The sequence below is a fragment of the Macrotis lagotis genome, chromosome X (genome assembly GCF_037893015.1).
Source record: "Macrotis lagotis isolate mMagLag1 chromosome X, bilby.v1.9.chrom.fasta, whole genome shotgun sequence".
In the NCBI taxonomy this organism is placed as follows: domain Eukaryota; kingdom Metazoa; phylum Chordata; class Mammalia; order Peramelemorphia; family Peramelidae; genus Macrotis; species Macrotis lagotis.
Genome location: NC_133666.1, coordinates 25,116,402 through 25,133,252, shown reverse-complemented (window position 1 = coordinate 25,133,252; position 16,851 = coordinate 25,116,402). Strand labels below are relative to the sequence as shown.

General features: G+C 43.8%; 1 protein-coding gene across 1 annotated transcript in view; it reads right to left on the bottom strand.

Moving 5' to 3' along the window:
* The window catches only part of XPNPEP2 (X-prolyl aminopeptidase 2), a 41,897-nt gene extending 25,302 nt beyond the window's left edge, over window positions 1-16,595 (bottom strand). The window contains exons 1-8 of the mRNA XM_074199422.1: window positions 16,354-16,595; window positions 14,309-14,382; window positions 12,637-12,747; window positions 11,047-11,110; window positions 9,695-9,799; window positions 9,082-9,168; window positions 3,813-3,959; window positions 421-522 (exon numbers count right to left, since the gene is read on the bottom strand). Of these exons, the coding sequence (XP_074055523.1) occupies window positions 421-522; window positions 3,813-3,959; window positions 9,082-9,168; window positions 9,695-9,799; window positions 11,047-11,110; window positions 12,637-12,747; window positions 14,309-14,382; window positions 16,354-16,393 (730 nt within the window). The 5' untranslated portion in view covers window positions 16,394-16,595. The remainder of the gene's footprint in view (window positions 1-420; window positions 523-3,812; window positions 3,960-9,081; window positions 9,169-9,694; window positions 9,800-11,046; window positions 11,111-12,636; window positions 12,748-14,308; window positions 14,383-16,353) is intronic.
* Between the last annotated feature and the right edge of the window lie 256 nt (window positions 16,596-16,851).

Genomic DNA, 16,851 nt, shown 5'->3' with positions numbered 1-16,851 from the left:
GAAACTGTAGGTCTGTGTGAATGGGAGGGTAGGATATTTTAGCGAGAAGTGGGAGTGGCCTGGGAGTCCACTGGATTTTGGAGAAGGGGATGAGGCAGATTCAACTAGGGCAGGGCAACTGGGACTTTGTTCCTGTGTATGGGCTTTGGAGGGCACTGACTTCACTTGTAATCTTTTGGTGTGCTGAGGGTGAATTTCTCCTTTCCTGGAACTTCCCCTCTGGCCCCTGCCTCACCACTCACCACCCTAAAAGCAGTTGCCCCAGTAGAATCCTCTTGACTGTGTTTTTATCTCTTTCTGCTACAATATGGTGTCCTGTGCCCTTTCTTCAACTAAGGATCCTTTTCAAACCATTTGTCCTAGGTACAATGCCCCCCCCCCCAGCTCCCCACCCCTGGCCACGGTAGCAACTGTACTTACAAGCTGTCTCATCCAGTGCAGATAGAAGGACGGCTGTGGGAGCTTTAGCATGCTTTTGCATCTGGTTTCGGATTCCTTTGACTTTATCCTGCCATGTGCTCCCTGGAATCGGAGAAGATCAAAGAATGTCTAAGGGCCCACTGACCTGCACCCAGATCGCCTAATTAAGTCGTCAGTACCCTAGAGAGATCCTCTATGGAAGAATTGTGGATGAGAGTCCTCTAGGAGCAGGAGGCATAGATAAGTGGTGATCTGTACCAATGGAGGGAGGACGCTCATTGATGAGATCACTGATCCATTGAAATATTGAAGTAAAAGTCTGGAGCTGGTAATGCCATTCCTCTACTCCACAATCTTCAGTGGCTCACTATTGTCTTCTAAGCGAAGTTCATATTCCTTTGCCCAGCCTCCAAGGTCTTTCAGAATCTGACATCAGCCTACCTTTCCAGATTCTGGCTTCTAATATACAATCTACTTACCAGTCAAACTGGACTGTTCTCTGTTCTCAAAATACATACTGCGATTTCCTGACTCCCTGACTCTGGTGAAATTATCCCCTATTCCTGGAATTTCCTCTCTTCCCCTCTTACCTTCCTCATCTGGTGAATACTTACCTATCTCTTAAAGCCCAATCCAAATAGCATATTCTCTTTGAAGCCCTCCCTGCCTAGCTAGCCTCTAGCTAGTGTCAACTATAGGACTTAACCCCCCCCCAATATTTACTGAATAAATGGATGACCCAATAACAGCTTTGTAAAGCTCTATATTCATTGGGTTGTCTGGGGCAGTTTTATGCTGTCAATTTGGAGGCCAGACTTTCCGCCTTGGGTAACTGTCCCTGCTATACATGCATGTGTCACTGGGTGGTAGTGGAGAGTCGCATAGTCTCAAAAAGAAAAAAGTCCACAGCCTCTGGGAGTTCGAGATAAACAGGGATTTCTATATGCAGGAATAAGCACATACTCATACATCCAATATAATTTGTAATTTTAAATAGTGTGGGGAATCTCCCTCCACTTATGCGGATCAGACTTGCCAGGGGGCCCAGAGAGGTTGAAGGACTTACCCAGGATCACACAGCCAGGATGGATCCAGGGGCAGGTCTCCCTGACTCCCAGGCTAGCCTGGGGCTGTGGTCCAGTTATTTACATACATGTACTTGGGGTTTATGTTGATGGAAGGAATTCTCATCCTGGGAATTCTCCTCACTGGTGAAATAAATCACAGTTCTACTCATGGATTCCTGTGTGGGTCTATATTTAGTCTGCACCTGGGAGCTCAGCAAGCAAGGGGCTCCCTAGTGAGAGAGCTCTACCCAAGGCACAGCAGTACCTTGCAGGAGAGAGGGAGCTGGCCTGGGTTCAGATCCTGGCTGCGGGATCTTGGGTAAGTCACTCACCCTCTCAGGGTCCCAGGTCAATTCTAAGATTACACATATACAATTCTAAGACCACACAGACACACAGACACACACACACACACACACACAAACACCCCTCTACCTGTGGGATGTGTATTCCATATTATTCAACTATTCAAGTCTATTCAGTGAGACACACATTTGAAGGGAAAACAGAGAAATGTCTAGAGAAAATGAATTTAACCAAAAGCTTGGCACCTTATAAACGTTTAATAAATACTCATTTTTCCTGTCTGTCCATTTATTCATTCTATTATTATTTATCTATCCTAACTATATTTTTATTCTGTCTACCTATTCCATATATTTTCTATTCTGCTCGTCTTTCATTTTGTCTATTTTCTATTTTATCTATTCTATTTATGCTATCTTTTTATTCTGTCGATCTACCTATTGCATCTACTTTCCAATCTGTCTCTTTTCATTTTGTCTGTCTACTTTTGTCATTTATCAATTTTTCTATTCTATATATTCTATCCTTTTATTCTAACTACTTATTCCATTTATTTTCTATTCTGTCTATTTTTCTATTGTATTTATTTATTATGTCTCTTTTTATTCAATTTACCTATTCCATCTCTTTTCTATTCTTTTCCTCTCTCTTGTCTATGTTTCTATTTCTATTTATTTAGTCTATTTTTTGTTCTACTTATTCCATCTATTTTCTATTTTTTCTCTTTCCATTTTGTCCATTTTTCTCTTCTATTTATTCTAGCTTCTTATTCTATTTAGTTATTCCATCTGTTTTCTATTCTGTCTCATTATTTTTCTATTCTATCTTTCTAGCCACTCTATTGTCTATTTTATTATTCTGCCTGTCTTTCTATCTATTCTGTCCATCTGTTCTATCTATCCTTCAAGTCCATCTGTGGTCTGTTTTTTTATTCTATCTGTTCTATCTTCCTATTATGCCAGTCTATTTATCTATCTTTCTGTTCTGTTCTGTCTGTCTGTCTGTCTAGTTAGCTAACTCTATATCCAATTCTCTATCTCAGGTAATCATCTTCCCTATGTGATGACCCTGACAGCGATTCTCCTCTTCCTAACTTTAGTTCATCCCAAAGTTAGCTCCACCACGGTGCTCTAAGCAGGCCTCCCTAGCCCAGGCTTCGTTCTCCCTGCAGCGGTCACGTAAGCCCTGATTCTCTCTGAGAGATGGAGGAAACCCCTACCCTGCTAGCTTCAGATTCTATCGAGATTGGGGTTAACTTCCATTTTATCAGCTCCTGCCTGGCAGGTTTTTTGTAGAAAACTATTTTAAGACAGAGAAAGAAGAATTTTTCAAGTTGCAGAATCCAATTTATAACAGATCAAAAGCTGGAAGGTGTGAACTTGTTATATCACACCTGGTGTTTTGAAATCTGTCCCCCACCCACTTCTTTGACTCTCACCCACTCAGGAGACTTGTGATATTCCTCACATCCAAGCAGGTCCTGGATTAGCCAAGGAGCCTGCTGGGATGATACTCCCTGAGTGAGTCAGTTCGAGCCCTAGTGCAGGCTGGGACACAGTCATTTATAACTGGGAGCCTGACCCTCTCCCTGCTTAGTGTCATCACTTGGGGGAGTTAAAAGGTATGACTTGTTAAGATTACTCCCACGAGGCTAGACTCTAAATGGAGCCCTGACCCTGGTCACCCCAAGTCCAGTCACTGAAAAAGTAGGGGAATTTGAATGATTCAGTGCAGGTCTGTCTCTGGGGTTAGGAAAGACCTCCAGGTAAGTGCTCATGTTGGGCAAACACTAGCATTGCTCTTTATATCTCTGTGTATAATGTGAGATAATTATGCTACAAACCTTTGCTCTCTTAACAAGGATGATTTTGGTAGCAGGGTTGCCCTTACTGCAATGGCCACACTCTGTCTGGAATTTTTTCCTCTCCTATCTCACCATGATTTAATTCCTTTGATAGGAAAACTCCCAGCTAAAGGACCAAGCAAATATATTCTGCATTGTATGAGGGACTAAGTTACCTATGAATTCCTCCTGGAGGTAGTAAATTGGCTGACTGGGAAGGGAAGGCCTTTCTGTCCCCCAAACCTCATCCACAAGGTTGTCTGTGATGGGCACTAGGTTTCTGTTGGTACCTTGAAGAAGACGTTCAAAACTCTTCCACGTGTCTAAGGAGAGAAAGGAGGAAGTTATGTCTTGTCTAATGTCCTTCCTTCTACTCCTTTCCCTGCCCAGGCTCCCTTATACCTACGGCTATTCTCAAGGAAAGGCACGAGGCTAGTGAAGAATAATAGAAACTCACCTTTTATAGGGTAGAAAACATGTTGACATCCACTATCCAGGGAGATCCTTTAGTAATTCCAAGAATCATTAGTATAGTATGCCCACTTTACAAATGAGGAAACAGGCGTATAGAGGGAATAGAACTGATCCAATGTGAAAGACCAAAGACAGTACCAGCATTCAGATTTAGGGGTTCTCAGAGGAATGACATTTTACCTTTCTCCTTTCCCCTCCAATTTATCTATCATGTAAATCTCCATAGGAAACAAGGGGCTAATGGGAAGAAACAGACTACCCATGGTGAATGACAGAAGAGGGACCAGGAGATGGGCATAATAGAAAGAATTCTAGATTTGGAGTTGGGACCAGGATCCAAATTCCATCTTTGACTAATTCTCTTTTGTGACCTTGAAGAAGTAATTTTTCTCTGGAGCTTCCTTGTATTCTTTGTTAATACTGAGGAGAATGTATCAACTTCCATGGTTCTTTTCCAGCTCTAAATCATAGACCTTATGATCTGTTCATTTCCTGCCTAGAGAATACAGGGTATTGCAGTGGAAAGAATACTGCATTTGAAGTCAGAATCTGGGTTCAAATCTCAACCCTGTGATTTTGGTCAAACCCATTAATCTCCCTGGGCCTCAGATGTCTTTTGGTTAAAGCAGGAGAAGGAAAAAGCAAAACACAAATTTACAAAGATGAAAACAGTATGCTTTGATCTACATTCAGACTCCATAGTTTTTCCTCTGGATTAGGATGGCATTTTCCATCACAGGTCTTTTAAAATTGTCTTTGATTCCTATATTGCTGAGAAGAGTTAAGTCTATCAGCGCTGATCATCGTACAATGTTGCTATTATTGTGTACAATGTTCTCCTGGTTCTGCTCACTTCACTTTGCACCAGTTCGTGTAAAACTTTCTAGGTTTTTCTGAAATCTATCTACTCATCATTTCTTATAGAGCAATAATATTCCATCATATTCATATACCACAACTTGTTCGGTCATTCCCCAATTGATGGGCATCCCTTCAATTTCCAATTCTTTGCCATTACAAAAGGAGTTGTTATACTATAAATCTGTATATACATATGCATATATACATATATATATATATATATATATATATATATATATATATATATTTGTACATGGGTCTTTCCCCCTTTTTATGATCTCATTGGCATACTGGCCTAGTAGTGGTATTGCTGGATCAAAGGGTATGCACAGTTTTATTGTTCTTTGGACATTGCTCTCCAGAATGGTTGGACCCAACCATGTTTTTGTTTTTGTTTTTTTTTGCAAGGCAAATGGGGTTAAGTGGCTTGCCCAAGGCCACACAGCTAGGTAATTATTAAGTATCTGAGGCTGGAGTTGAACTCAGGTCCTCCTGACTCCAGGACCGGTGCTCTATCCACTGTGCCACCTAGCCGCCCCGATCCAACCATGTTTGAGAGCAATCTGGAATTATGAGCAAAGAGTTACAAAACTGTATACCTTTGATCCAGCAATACCACTATTAGGTCTGTTTTTCAAGGAGATCAGGGGAAAAGCTCTATTTATAGTAGCTCTCTTTGTAATGGCAAAGTGTGATGCTTATAAAGTTTGAGAGACAGGGTTTCTGAGTAATTCCTCGTAGAGATGGGTTCATAGTTTCTAATGCCCTTGTAAGAGCAGAAGTTTCTAAGGATGGCAATCAAATCTGAATGGTTAGCAATCATTGCGAAAATGAATTTTACAAATTGGGGTTGGGCTATGTTTCAGTGAGGGTCTTGGTGGTACATGAGTTGGGTCACCAAGTCTTGGTCAAAGGGATTTATCAATTTCCACATCACCTGTCTGACAGAAGGAAGAATCAACACTTTCCCAGACTTGTCTAAGTAATGAGCAGTAATGCACCCATTAGTGCAAACTTAGAATTTGTTTTACTGTCTGATTAGATCTTGGTCTGGGGTAAATCTTTGAAAACTATTTCCAACACTGGGTGATTTCTAGATGAGGAAGTAGAAAAGGGGGAATAACCTTACTTTTGATTCAATAGTTAGTGTTTAATCCAAGAGAGAAATAATCATTTATCTCAAAAGAACTGGAAATTGAGGCGTGTCCATCAATTGGAGAATGGCTTAATAGGTCGTGAAAGATGGTTGTGATAGAATACTGTGCTGTAAGAAATGATAAACTGGTTGGTTTTAGGAAAAAACATGGAAATAATGAAAATGAAATGAGCAGAACCAAAAGAATTTCTAAACAATAACAGCAATATGGTTCAAATAGTAATTGTGAATGGCCAAGTTATACTGAATTTATTAAATACTAAAACCAACTGCAAAGGATCTAAGAAGGAAACTGCTCTCTACCTCCAGAGGGAAACAAAACCCCAGATAAATAGAGGTATTCATAGTATGGGTTTTCATATATACATTTATCTCCATCTGTGTCAAATTGTGGCCTTTTCTAGAGCAGTATGGGGGATGGGGACAGCTTGAAACTTAAAATATAACAAAAAATTAATGTAAAAAATAGATTTTAAAAAGAAAAATAAAGGGATCCAGGGCACAAAAATGTTAAGAAGCCCTAGTTCATGGCCATCCAGAATCCTCTGTGATCCTGCAGTTAAAACAACCTGAATTAGGAAGGAATCTCAGCCCTCCTCATAGGGGCAGTAATTCCAACAGTCCCTCAAATTTGGATCCAATGACTTGGGTGGCTCTGAACTACCAGATGGGGTGAGGGACCAACCAGATTCAAGAATTCAGAAGATTTTAGGACGTTCTCCAATTTGGCAGCGTGGAAATACCCTTAGTATTTTGTAGCTTAAAACTTTAGGTTTTTCAACAAAGACTGATGGTCAGCAGAGGCTGGCCATCAGTTACTTTTACCATCCTGCCTTTAAAAGTCACACCCAAAGTTCCTTATAGGAACGTCTTATTACTTTCTGCCCCTACAAGATGGCAATGGCCATAGTGCCTCCTCACATCATCCACAGAGCGCCTATTTGTCTAGACGTGCTTGGGCTATCCCCCATTTCTTGCTCAAACTAAAACTAACTATACTCCCTATCCAGTGGTATTCGTAGCGAAGACTTGATGCTATTCAAGTGAGATTCCGTCCCCAAAACAGGATCTAACTTTATCCCAAGCACATTGGTCAAGAGGACTGATGAGTTTTGGAAAGGGGCCATACGTTCAACCCACCAAACCCATCTCTTTTTAAAAAGATAGGAAGAAAACTTCACCCCCTCCTTTGCTGTCCTCTATCTGAGAATAGCTGCGGGGAGAATTTAGGTGGATTCATGGAGCTAATTAAGTAGTCCTTTCCAGTTTATCTGCCTATAAAGAGATAAAGGGTAATACCTACATTGGGTCTCCAGTTGATTCAAATGACTTTCTTTCTTTCTTTCTTTCTTTCTTTCTTTCTTTCTTTCTTTCTTTCTTTCTTTCTTTCTTTTTTTTTGCAAGGCAATGGGGTTAGGTGGCTTGCCCAAGGCCACAAAGCTAGGTCATTATTAAGTGTCTGAGACCGGATTTGAACCCAGGTACTCCTGACTCCAAGGCTGGTGCTTTATCCACTACGCCACCTAACCGCCCTCAAACGACTTTCTAAGAACAGATCACCTGGTAAACTCTCCCATTTGAGCGAGCTCTGCACCTGATAGAGTCTCTAAACCCACCAATGCTGGAAGGTGAGGATTCTAACTTGGGAAGGTAACACAGAATTGGGATCCACTTCAGGGATCTGGGTCCAGTGCTTCAACCAGGGGATGATCCTCCCCTTGGCTGGTCCAGAACTCTGGGCTAGCCCATCCCCAGGTCTCTGAGTAGCTTCTTTAGCTCCAGCTGCTGACTGTCACCTACTTGAAAGATAGTGTGATGTAGGAGACAGAGCCTGGAGTCAGGAAGAACTGAGTTCCAATCTCTCTTTGAATACTTAGTAGTTGTGTGAAAGGACTAGGTTTGAATTCCACCTGTGACACTTATTAACTGTGCAACCAAGGGCCTGCTGGTTAACCTCTGTGAGGTTCAGTTTCATCATTATCATCATTATCATCATCACCATCATCACCATCATCACTTACATTTATGTAGTGCTTACGATGTGCTGTGCTTTACAATGACTATTCATCTGTAAAAGAAATAATAATAGCACCAACCGAGGCAGCTAGGTGGCACAGTGGATAGAGCACAGGTCCTAGAGTCCGGAGGACCTGAGTTCAAATTTGGCCTCAGACACTTAAGAAGTACCTAACTGTGCGACCTTGGACAAGTCACTTAACCCCATTGCCTTGCAAAAACCTAAAAAATAATGATAATAGCACTAACCTCACAGGGATGTTATGAGGATCAAACGAGATAATAGAAATTATTTGGTTTCCTGGGACTTGATGCAAGCAACACGGTACAAACAAGCAAGTGTACACATTTATAAAGCACCAACTATGTGGGAATGCAAAGACAAAAGGCCTCAAGGAGTTTCTAGTCTAATTATATAAAGAAGTATAGACAAGATAGTTATGCAGAAGGAGGGAGCTAGTTCATACTCACATCTGGGGAATGGTAATTTTGATGGCCTGTAACAGTGCCAAAGAACCCTGGGGAGTATGTGTCTTCCCGTTTTTTACTTTACTTGCTGCTAAGGATTAGAAGATGGTTCCCTTGTATGACTTTGAAATATGTGAATATGTGGAGGGGATAGCTTAGTAGAAGCCTGTAAGGCACCATTTTGTCCTATTGGAACAAGTCGGTTTGGTTTTATTGTTTGGGTTTTTTCCAAAAGTTAACACACAAGCACTGGAGGACATAGCATTCTCCATATTTTTTCAGGCAAGTGGGTGATGGTAAATGAATTACGCAAGGATTTGACAACTTAGAAACCTTAGCGTCATACCTACTTACTTTCTGTGTGGTAGCCCAGATGACTCTATGTGTTCCTTGTCATTGCTTATCACAGTGTTGTTATCTTGGAATGCCCCCTGCCTCCATCACTTCCCAGATCAAAGCTAAGTACATACCAATGGAGAACAGGAAGGGGTCAAAGCCAATTTGACCTCCAGCTGGAACCTCTGCTAGGATCCATGTTGCAATGGGTGAAGTACCAACTGCCAAACCCAATAGGAAACATACCTTAGGTAAGTGTGATCACCGCAGGTCACCTACCCCCATTTCTCCTAGGCCCTGAGCACTTTCTAGCCCAAGATTCTGTTATTCAACAAGCATACCTTAAATGCCTACTCTGTTTCAAACTCTTAGCTGGTGTTGGTTCTATAAAGACAAAATGAGACATTCTATGCATGTCCTCAAAGGACTTTAGTGGCATTATGGGAGAGGGAGGAGTTTCAGTTTTCTTGAGGTTGATCCTAAAGGTTAAGGCCTATCCCAAACAGCCTGAGCTTCTTGTAAATAACCCTCTATAGCTGGCACCTAAAGGTTTAAAGTTCTCCCGAATCTCTATATACCCATTCTGGGACACCTATAAGAAGGATCATATGGATGCATTTCCCTGGATATACTAGGCCAGCCTGGGTTTGTTATGAAAATATCCTCCCTTTGGGACCCCAGGGGGACCCAGAGCTTTGCTGTACCCATTTATTAGGGAACCTAAGTCCTACTGCCCCCTCTCCATACCTTGCTTATGTAGCTCCCAGTTGCAGTCCATTTGCCGCTCAGCCTGAATCCAGTAGCGGCTATCAGTCCACAGAGCTGCCTTCACCTTAGTCACCACAGCATTTCCTGGAAGGGAGGGAAGGAAAAAAATCAGAGCTTTAGAACTGAAAGAGTTCTTTAAAAAACCATCAACTTTAATCTATTTCTTTTTTAAAAAAAATTTTCAATCCATTTCTTTTACAGATGGAGAAACTGAGAAGAAAGTGATCTAAGGTCACACAAATAGGACCCTAGATCTAAAGCTAAAAGGGACTTAAGAGACCATCTGCTCTGACCCCTTGATTTTTCGAATGAAGAAACTAAGGCTCAAGGTGATAGAGTGACTTGTCTGAGGTCACACAGTCAGTAAGTAGCGGAGCCAGGACCTCTGACTCCAAATTTTGTGTTCTTTCCGCTGTACCAGGTTTTCACCAAATGAAAACTTAGGGTCTTGATGGAAGGCCTCTTTTCATTTTGTGGACAATCATCTGCGAATGCCAATCCTCTTCCCAGGCCATGGTGGTCTCTCTCTCAGTACACATTGCCCTACCTGGTTTTAATGGCCTCTCTATGTCTTTCCCCTCTTCCTGGTCTGTGAGGACCATGAGGGCAGGTGATAGACCTTGCTCATCTCCATGGACTACACAACACTCAACATATATTACATTTCAGTCCACTAAACATATCAATTCATTGCTTACTGTGCATAAGGGTCTGTGATCAGCGTAGATCATATTAGAAATCTTTCACCAGGGACCAAAAGAGTTGGGGAGGGAAGTGAGGACTTGGCAGACTAGGTGATAGTTTAGTCATGGATCAGAAGAGGCAGGGCCTAGGAGAGGGATGGGTAGCCCAGAGCCTGGTAAGGGACTTGGGGGTCATGTCACACAGAGCAAGCCCAAAGAAAACCATGAGCTATAGGGAGGAACTGTAATTCCCCCCCCCCCCATTCCCATGTCTAAGTTATGGGAAACTCTCTGGTTATCCTGTTGTACTTATGGATCTGGTGGTCTATGTTAGTCCTCAAGAAGCTAGGATTTCCTCAATTGGGTATGTGTTGAGTGAATGAAGTATATGGAATTATAATGCATGTTTAAAATACAAAATATTCAAAGTTGCATTATTTATGGGAGGCAGAGTATACAGCGGTAAGCATCTGAGCTCTAACAGCAGAAAAACTGGATCTGAATCCCATCCCTGAAGCTATCTGTATGACCCTGGACAACACCAAGTCAGGGCATCAGGGGCTTAAGGGAGGTCCTGGACACTGGCCAAGAGAAGGTGGACCCCCTGGTCAGGAGGATGATGGGAGAGGCGAGGATGAAGGTCATCACCTGCAGAGCCGCTGAAGCCAGACATCCACCAGCGTCTCTCATCGTGTTTGGCAATGTACTCACTCTGAAAAATCAACCAGACACCTTCATGAACTTTATGCTTCCTGGTTTATCCCTGCACTGTGATGTCCTCCCTTGTTCTCTCCCCAAATCTAGTCTTCCATTATAGCCCAATTCCAGTCTGGCCTCCTCCATGAAGACTTCCTTGGTGTGGTACTGTGCAAAGATTGTTGGACTAGGAACCAGAAGATCTGGGTTCAAGTCTTGGCTCTGATACTTTTTAGTTAGGTGGTCCTGGGGGAGGATAGTTCATTTCTGAGTCTCAGTTTCCACACCATAAAATTGGTCTAATAATCCTTGCACTACCTTCTTTCAAGGGTGGCCAGGAGATAAGCCCTTTGTAAGACTTAAAGGACTCTAGAAATGAGAGCTGTTGTTACTCTTGTCGCCTTCATTAGGTGCTTCTTTCCTTAGCTCTTACATTGCTTTAGTTATCCATGATAATCTCCTCTTTTGCTCCACTGAAGCTTAGTAATGAGGGAGGTGATAGGTTCAGACCTGAGCTTTAGGAAGATAACTTGAAGATCCAAAAAAGAATATTTTTTGTGACCAAAGGTCTTGGCCATGTCAAATGGTTCAGTGTCAGAAATTGCTAAGATTTTGTTGATGGAAATGTCATTAAAGCAAAGGCTTTGCCATCTACTCTGTTGCTGCACCCTAAAGACCAGAGGGCCTTTCCTTCTCTCTTGCTACTGAAACCTTCTGATGCAGAGAATTATGAATGCAGAAAATAACCTTTAATGCTGTTAAATCTTGTTAAAGGGTGGAAGACTCTTTGCTCTTGAGATGTAAATTGACCTCTATTGTCTCATTGTGAAAGGTAAAATTTGTATCCTGTCTCCTCATCCCCAACCCACAGCTTCCAGGCTATAAAACCTGGACTGGACCTCCTCTGGGGCTGGTGAGCTCTCTGGCCCAGTCAGTTCTCCGGGACTGTCTTTGTCTTTCTTTATCTCCCTCTGTCTCCCAGGCAACCTTGCCTAGTCTTTTGTTACTCACCTTGACCTAACATGTTTGTTGACTCTAAGGGAGGTGGAAAAGTTTTAACCTGTTTACTTTGTAATAATTTGTAATAAAATCCTGAGCAGTTTTAAAATCCCAGGGAGCATAGGAATCCCTACACCTTTCAGTAACCCTCAATTTCTATCTTTAATTGGTGACCACAAATCCCATTATCAACAGTACACTGATTGTCTCTCTCATTAGAGTTGTCTCTCTCCTTGAGGACAGAGACCTTCTGACTTTTCTATTTGAACCATTATTCTTCTAGAACTTAGCACAGTACTTTGTTCCTAGTAAGTACTTAATGAATGCCGAATTCATTCATTTATTCATTTACTCATTCATTCATTCATGAAATTCTTCTTATTTCCAGCTCATTACTCCTCCTTGGGGTTTGGAGAATAGATCTGTGTCTCCATGTCCTGCTATATCTCCTCCACCTGCCTTTCATGATGTGAGATTTCATTTCCAGCTTGAGTCTTTTCTCAATTTCTTATATTGGACTGGGGGGAAGGAGTGACTACTCACCATGTGGGCGTCAGTGTCAGGAATGATGTAGGCATCAAGACTGTGGACCTCCATTTGTTGTCGAAGATCCTTGAGCCGGGCAGTGGTGTTGACAGCTGTGACTGGAAGATACTGGCATGGCCCCCCCCAGGGTTCCAGGGACATAGACAGAAACACAATGGTTTGGATGAGGTAGGGTTTGAACCCTTGGACCTTCTTTCTTTTTTTTTTTTTCCTGGGGTAATGGAGTTGTGACTTGCCCAAGGTCACACAGCTAGTAAGTATCAAGTATCTGAGGCTGAATTTGAACTCAGGTCCTCCTGACTTCAGGATTGCTGCTCTATCCACTGCACCACCTAGCTGTTCCCTGACCCCTGGCCCTCCCTGCCCTAGGATGGATCTATGAGCCTCTGACTTCAGGCTCTGATGGACTTGGCTACAGAAAAAGGCCTGGAGAAGCTGTAAATATGTCCTCATCCTCCCTGACCTCTGTGTAGCCCTCAATGATGTTGAGTACCCTCTCTTCCTGGATCCTCCCTCCTCACCGGGTTTGTGATATTTGCCTCTCTACCTACCTGCCTGATCACTCCCTCTCAGTCTCCTTCACTGGTTTATCATCCATATTATGCTCCCTCATTATAGTTAGACTCTAGTCTGGTTATCCAAAGAGGGAAAAGAGCCCATACAGATGCTTTTGGGGGTGGAGGAGGTAGGAGGAGAGAGCAGTCTGAACATCTGGACGCTGCCCCATGGCCTGGATGCCTGGGGTTAGCTTGGGAAAGATGCCATTAATTTTCCAATTTTCATAACTAGAATGCTCGACATCCCTCCCCTCTCCTCCCTTACTAGTCCAAATTCCCTAGGCAGCTGATGATATTCAAATAAATGAGTGTTTATCAAGGGCCTTCTCTATCCAGGTTGCTGCCAGGTCCTCAGAAATATGAGAGGCGATGGGGGAGTAAGATGGGGAGAGGGCAGACATCTCAAGTCTCAATCCCTTCTACAAGTCCAACCTGGTCTGCACCCCCCCCCCCCAGAACTCTGGCACTGACGACTTCCCTATTTTTCCTCCACCCATTTTTGCCTCCATCTTTCTCTCTCCTTCCATCTTTTCCTCTCCCAATCTCCCGCCTTTCTTTTGTCTCTCCTTCCCTCTTTTTGGCCTTTCCTCCTGGCCTTTGTCTCTTCCTCGCTTTTTGCCATCTCTCCTCCCTTCTCTCCCCCCTTCTCTTCTTTATTTCTCCCTTCTCCTTCCTCTTCCCCATTTGTTCCTTCTCCCTTCTCTGTCTCTCCCTCTCCTTTCCCTCTTTTTCTCTCTTCTTCTCTCCCTTTCCCCATCTCTCCTTCCCACTCACTCCCCCACCTCCATCCACTCCCCAATGCCTTTGTTTCTCTTTATTTGGCCCCCCAATGGCCTAGCCTCAACTTGAGGTTTGTCAGTGGTCCCTGTGGCATCCCCCAGCCCCAGTGGTGCCTTTGGAGGTGGGATATTGATGAAGTCATAGAGGACTGATTCTCCAAGCAGTTAATCAGAAACAGAGCCTCTGAGCCAGGAAACCAGGAGCAAGTCTGGTGGAAAGCAAAGAGTCTGGGAACTGAGAGAATTGTCTTGGAAAGGGAGGCATTGAGGACGGGGGCCAGCAGGAGCCACGTGGTGAGAGGGGCCCTGCTTGGGGAAGGGGGTCAGCCTCACCGGTGGGGTCACAGAACAGTTTCTCATATCCTCCCCTCCAGATGTTGTTTGCTTTGGGTGGCCTAGGACACAGGCTAGAAAACAGCAAGAGAAAAAGTCACTTGCAACACCTCAGTCTGGTTTTGATTCTCATTAATCTGGGAATCTTGTCTGTCCAATGGAGGGCATTGTAGAACTCTAGTGAGAAGGCCAGAATTCAAATTCTGCTTCTGACACATTCGCTGTGTGACCCTAGGCAAAGTGCTTTCTCTCTCTGGGCCTGCTTAGAAGGTCTCAGCTTCGGAGAATCTCCAATTATTTGATTTCTTCCAGCCCTAACATCCTAGGATTCTCTTCCTCCCACCCCGATCTCTTTGGCTCTTTCACTCTCACCTAGTACGGTTTACCCAAAAGGTAATGGGGGGAACCTAGAATTCCCGGACTCTGGAGATGGGGCTGGACAACCTGGCTGGCTGCTTTGGGGGAGGGCAGGAACAGAGTGTCCCCACTTTGATCAAAGGAAAAGTCACCCAGATGAGACTGAGACAATGCCTGGGTGGGGCAGGTTAAAGTGGATTTCTCTCTTTGCTGTTTAGTGGTGTCCGAGTCTTCATGGCTCCTTTGGGAGTTTTCTTGACAGAGATCCTGGAGTGCTCTGTCATTTCCTTCTCCAGCCCCTTTTCTAGATGAGGAAACCGAGGCAAACAGGGTGAAGTGACTTGCCCAGGATCACACAGCTAGTAAGTGTCTGATCAAATTTGAACTCAGGTCTTCCTGACTCCCCTAGCTGCCCCAGATTTCCCTCAACTAGTGAGAGTTACCCAGTTAACCTGAACTACCTCCCCCCACAAGGGTCTCAGTCATGAACACTTGCAGACAGATTCATTTATATGAGAACGTGTGGCCTGTCACCCAGCACAAAGGAGGGGCCTTCTGAATAGGGGCCAGTCTGTATAAGTTTGAATGGGGAGCAGAGGTCACCATAACTTTCTCTAGAGCTTTGAGGCTCACAGTTGCTCTGGGTGGTAGGCAGTGGGAAGACCCTTCTCCTGGTGATGAGCTCTCCAATGGAAACTATCATGCTGGGACTTTTTCTGTGAATGACCATTCTAAAGCTCAGGTGGGAATTTACAAAGTCATTTAAAGTACTCCACAGGTTAAGTATTTTGTTAGGTTTTTGCAAGGCAGATGGGTTTAAGCAGCTTACCCAAGGCCACACAGCTAGGTCATTATTAATTGTCTGAGGCCGGATTTGAACTCAGTTACTTCAGGGCCGCTGCTCTATCACTGCGCCACCTAGCCACCCCCAAATGTTTTGTTGATAGTCACCCTTTGGCAAGTGTCAGTGAAGTTCCCAGATAGGCCCCAGGTACTGGGGTGCTGTCTGGGCTGGTGTTTAATACAAGACCTCTGGGCATGGGGAACAGTCAGGGCAAAGGTGATCATGATAACAGCAATAATAAAAGGAACAGTCATAAAAACTCACATTCCTCTAATACCTTTCATTTAGAAAGTCCTTTCTCTGCAAAACCTCATAAAGAAATGACTATTTTATTATTTTCATTTTACAGATGAGGAAATTCAGGCATAGAGAAGTCAAATATGCTAGCATCAGAGATTTCAAGCTGAACAGGACCTTTGACACCATTTAGCCCTACTCTCTCATTAATCTCAGAGAGATTTAGGGGCTTAGCCAAGGTCACACACAACAAATAAGTAACGGGATCAGAATTCGAATTCGGATCCCTTGACTACAAGTCTAATACTCTTTTTCTTATACCAGGTTTCCTATTTTGGGTACTAACTGCCCATCATTATGGCTGTCACAGAAAGGAGAAAAGTTTTCTTCATCATTCTACTTTCTGGACCTCAGTCTCCCCATTTGTTAAATGAAAGTGTTGGGCAAGATGCTTCAAAAGGATCCTTCCAACTGTAAGACTACTTTGTTCATTTTTTCCCTGAGTCCCTACTCTGAAGAGCAGTTTTCTCCGGAAAGAATCATCAGCCACCCAAGTCTAAGATCCTGCCCCACAATCTGAATGGAAGAGAGGAAGTTATCCACATACCCCACAGAAGGAAGGCCCAGAGGCCGGTCAGGACCATCATGCCTCCGGGGCTGTGGCCAGTCTAAGCTGGGCAGGACCCTTCTCCCTCCCTGGAGAACTTCGTCTGGGCCTCCCCAGGACAGCAGGGCTGAGCTGGGTCTCCCGAAGACAGTGGGGCCTATGGACGTCCGGCCCCCACTGGAGCTTCTGAATGGCTCCAAGGGCCCTCGTAGATTGCCAGGAGCCTAAAGCTGGCTTTGCTGGCTTCAGGAAAACAGGACAAGGTATCCTGGGTCCAGGGGCAAAGTGCAAAGGTCCCCCAGGGTGGAGAAGACACAGCTGTCTTGAATCAGCACACCCTCCCTCCGCCCCCCCCCCCACTCCTACCCCTTTCTGTTCCAGCTTCCAATGAGGCAGGGCCTTCCCTCTTCAACAAGCTGTTTCCTATCATGTAGCCCTCACCCCAGAGCTGGCTGTAGCTTCACATTAACCTCCGGATGGACTTGTTTTCTCTTCCCA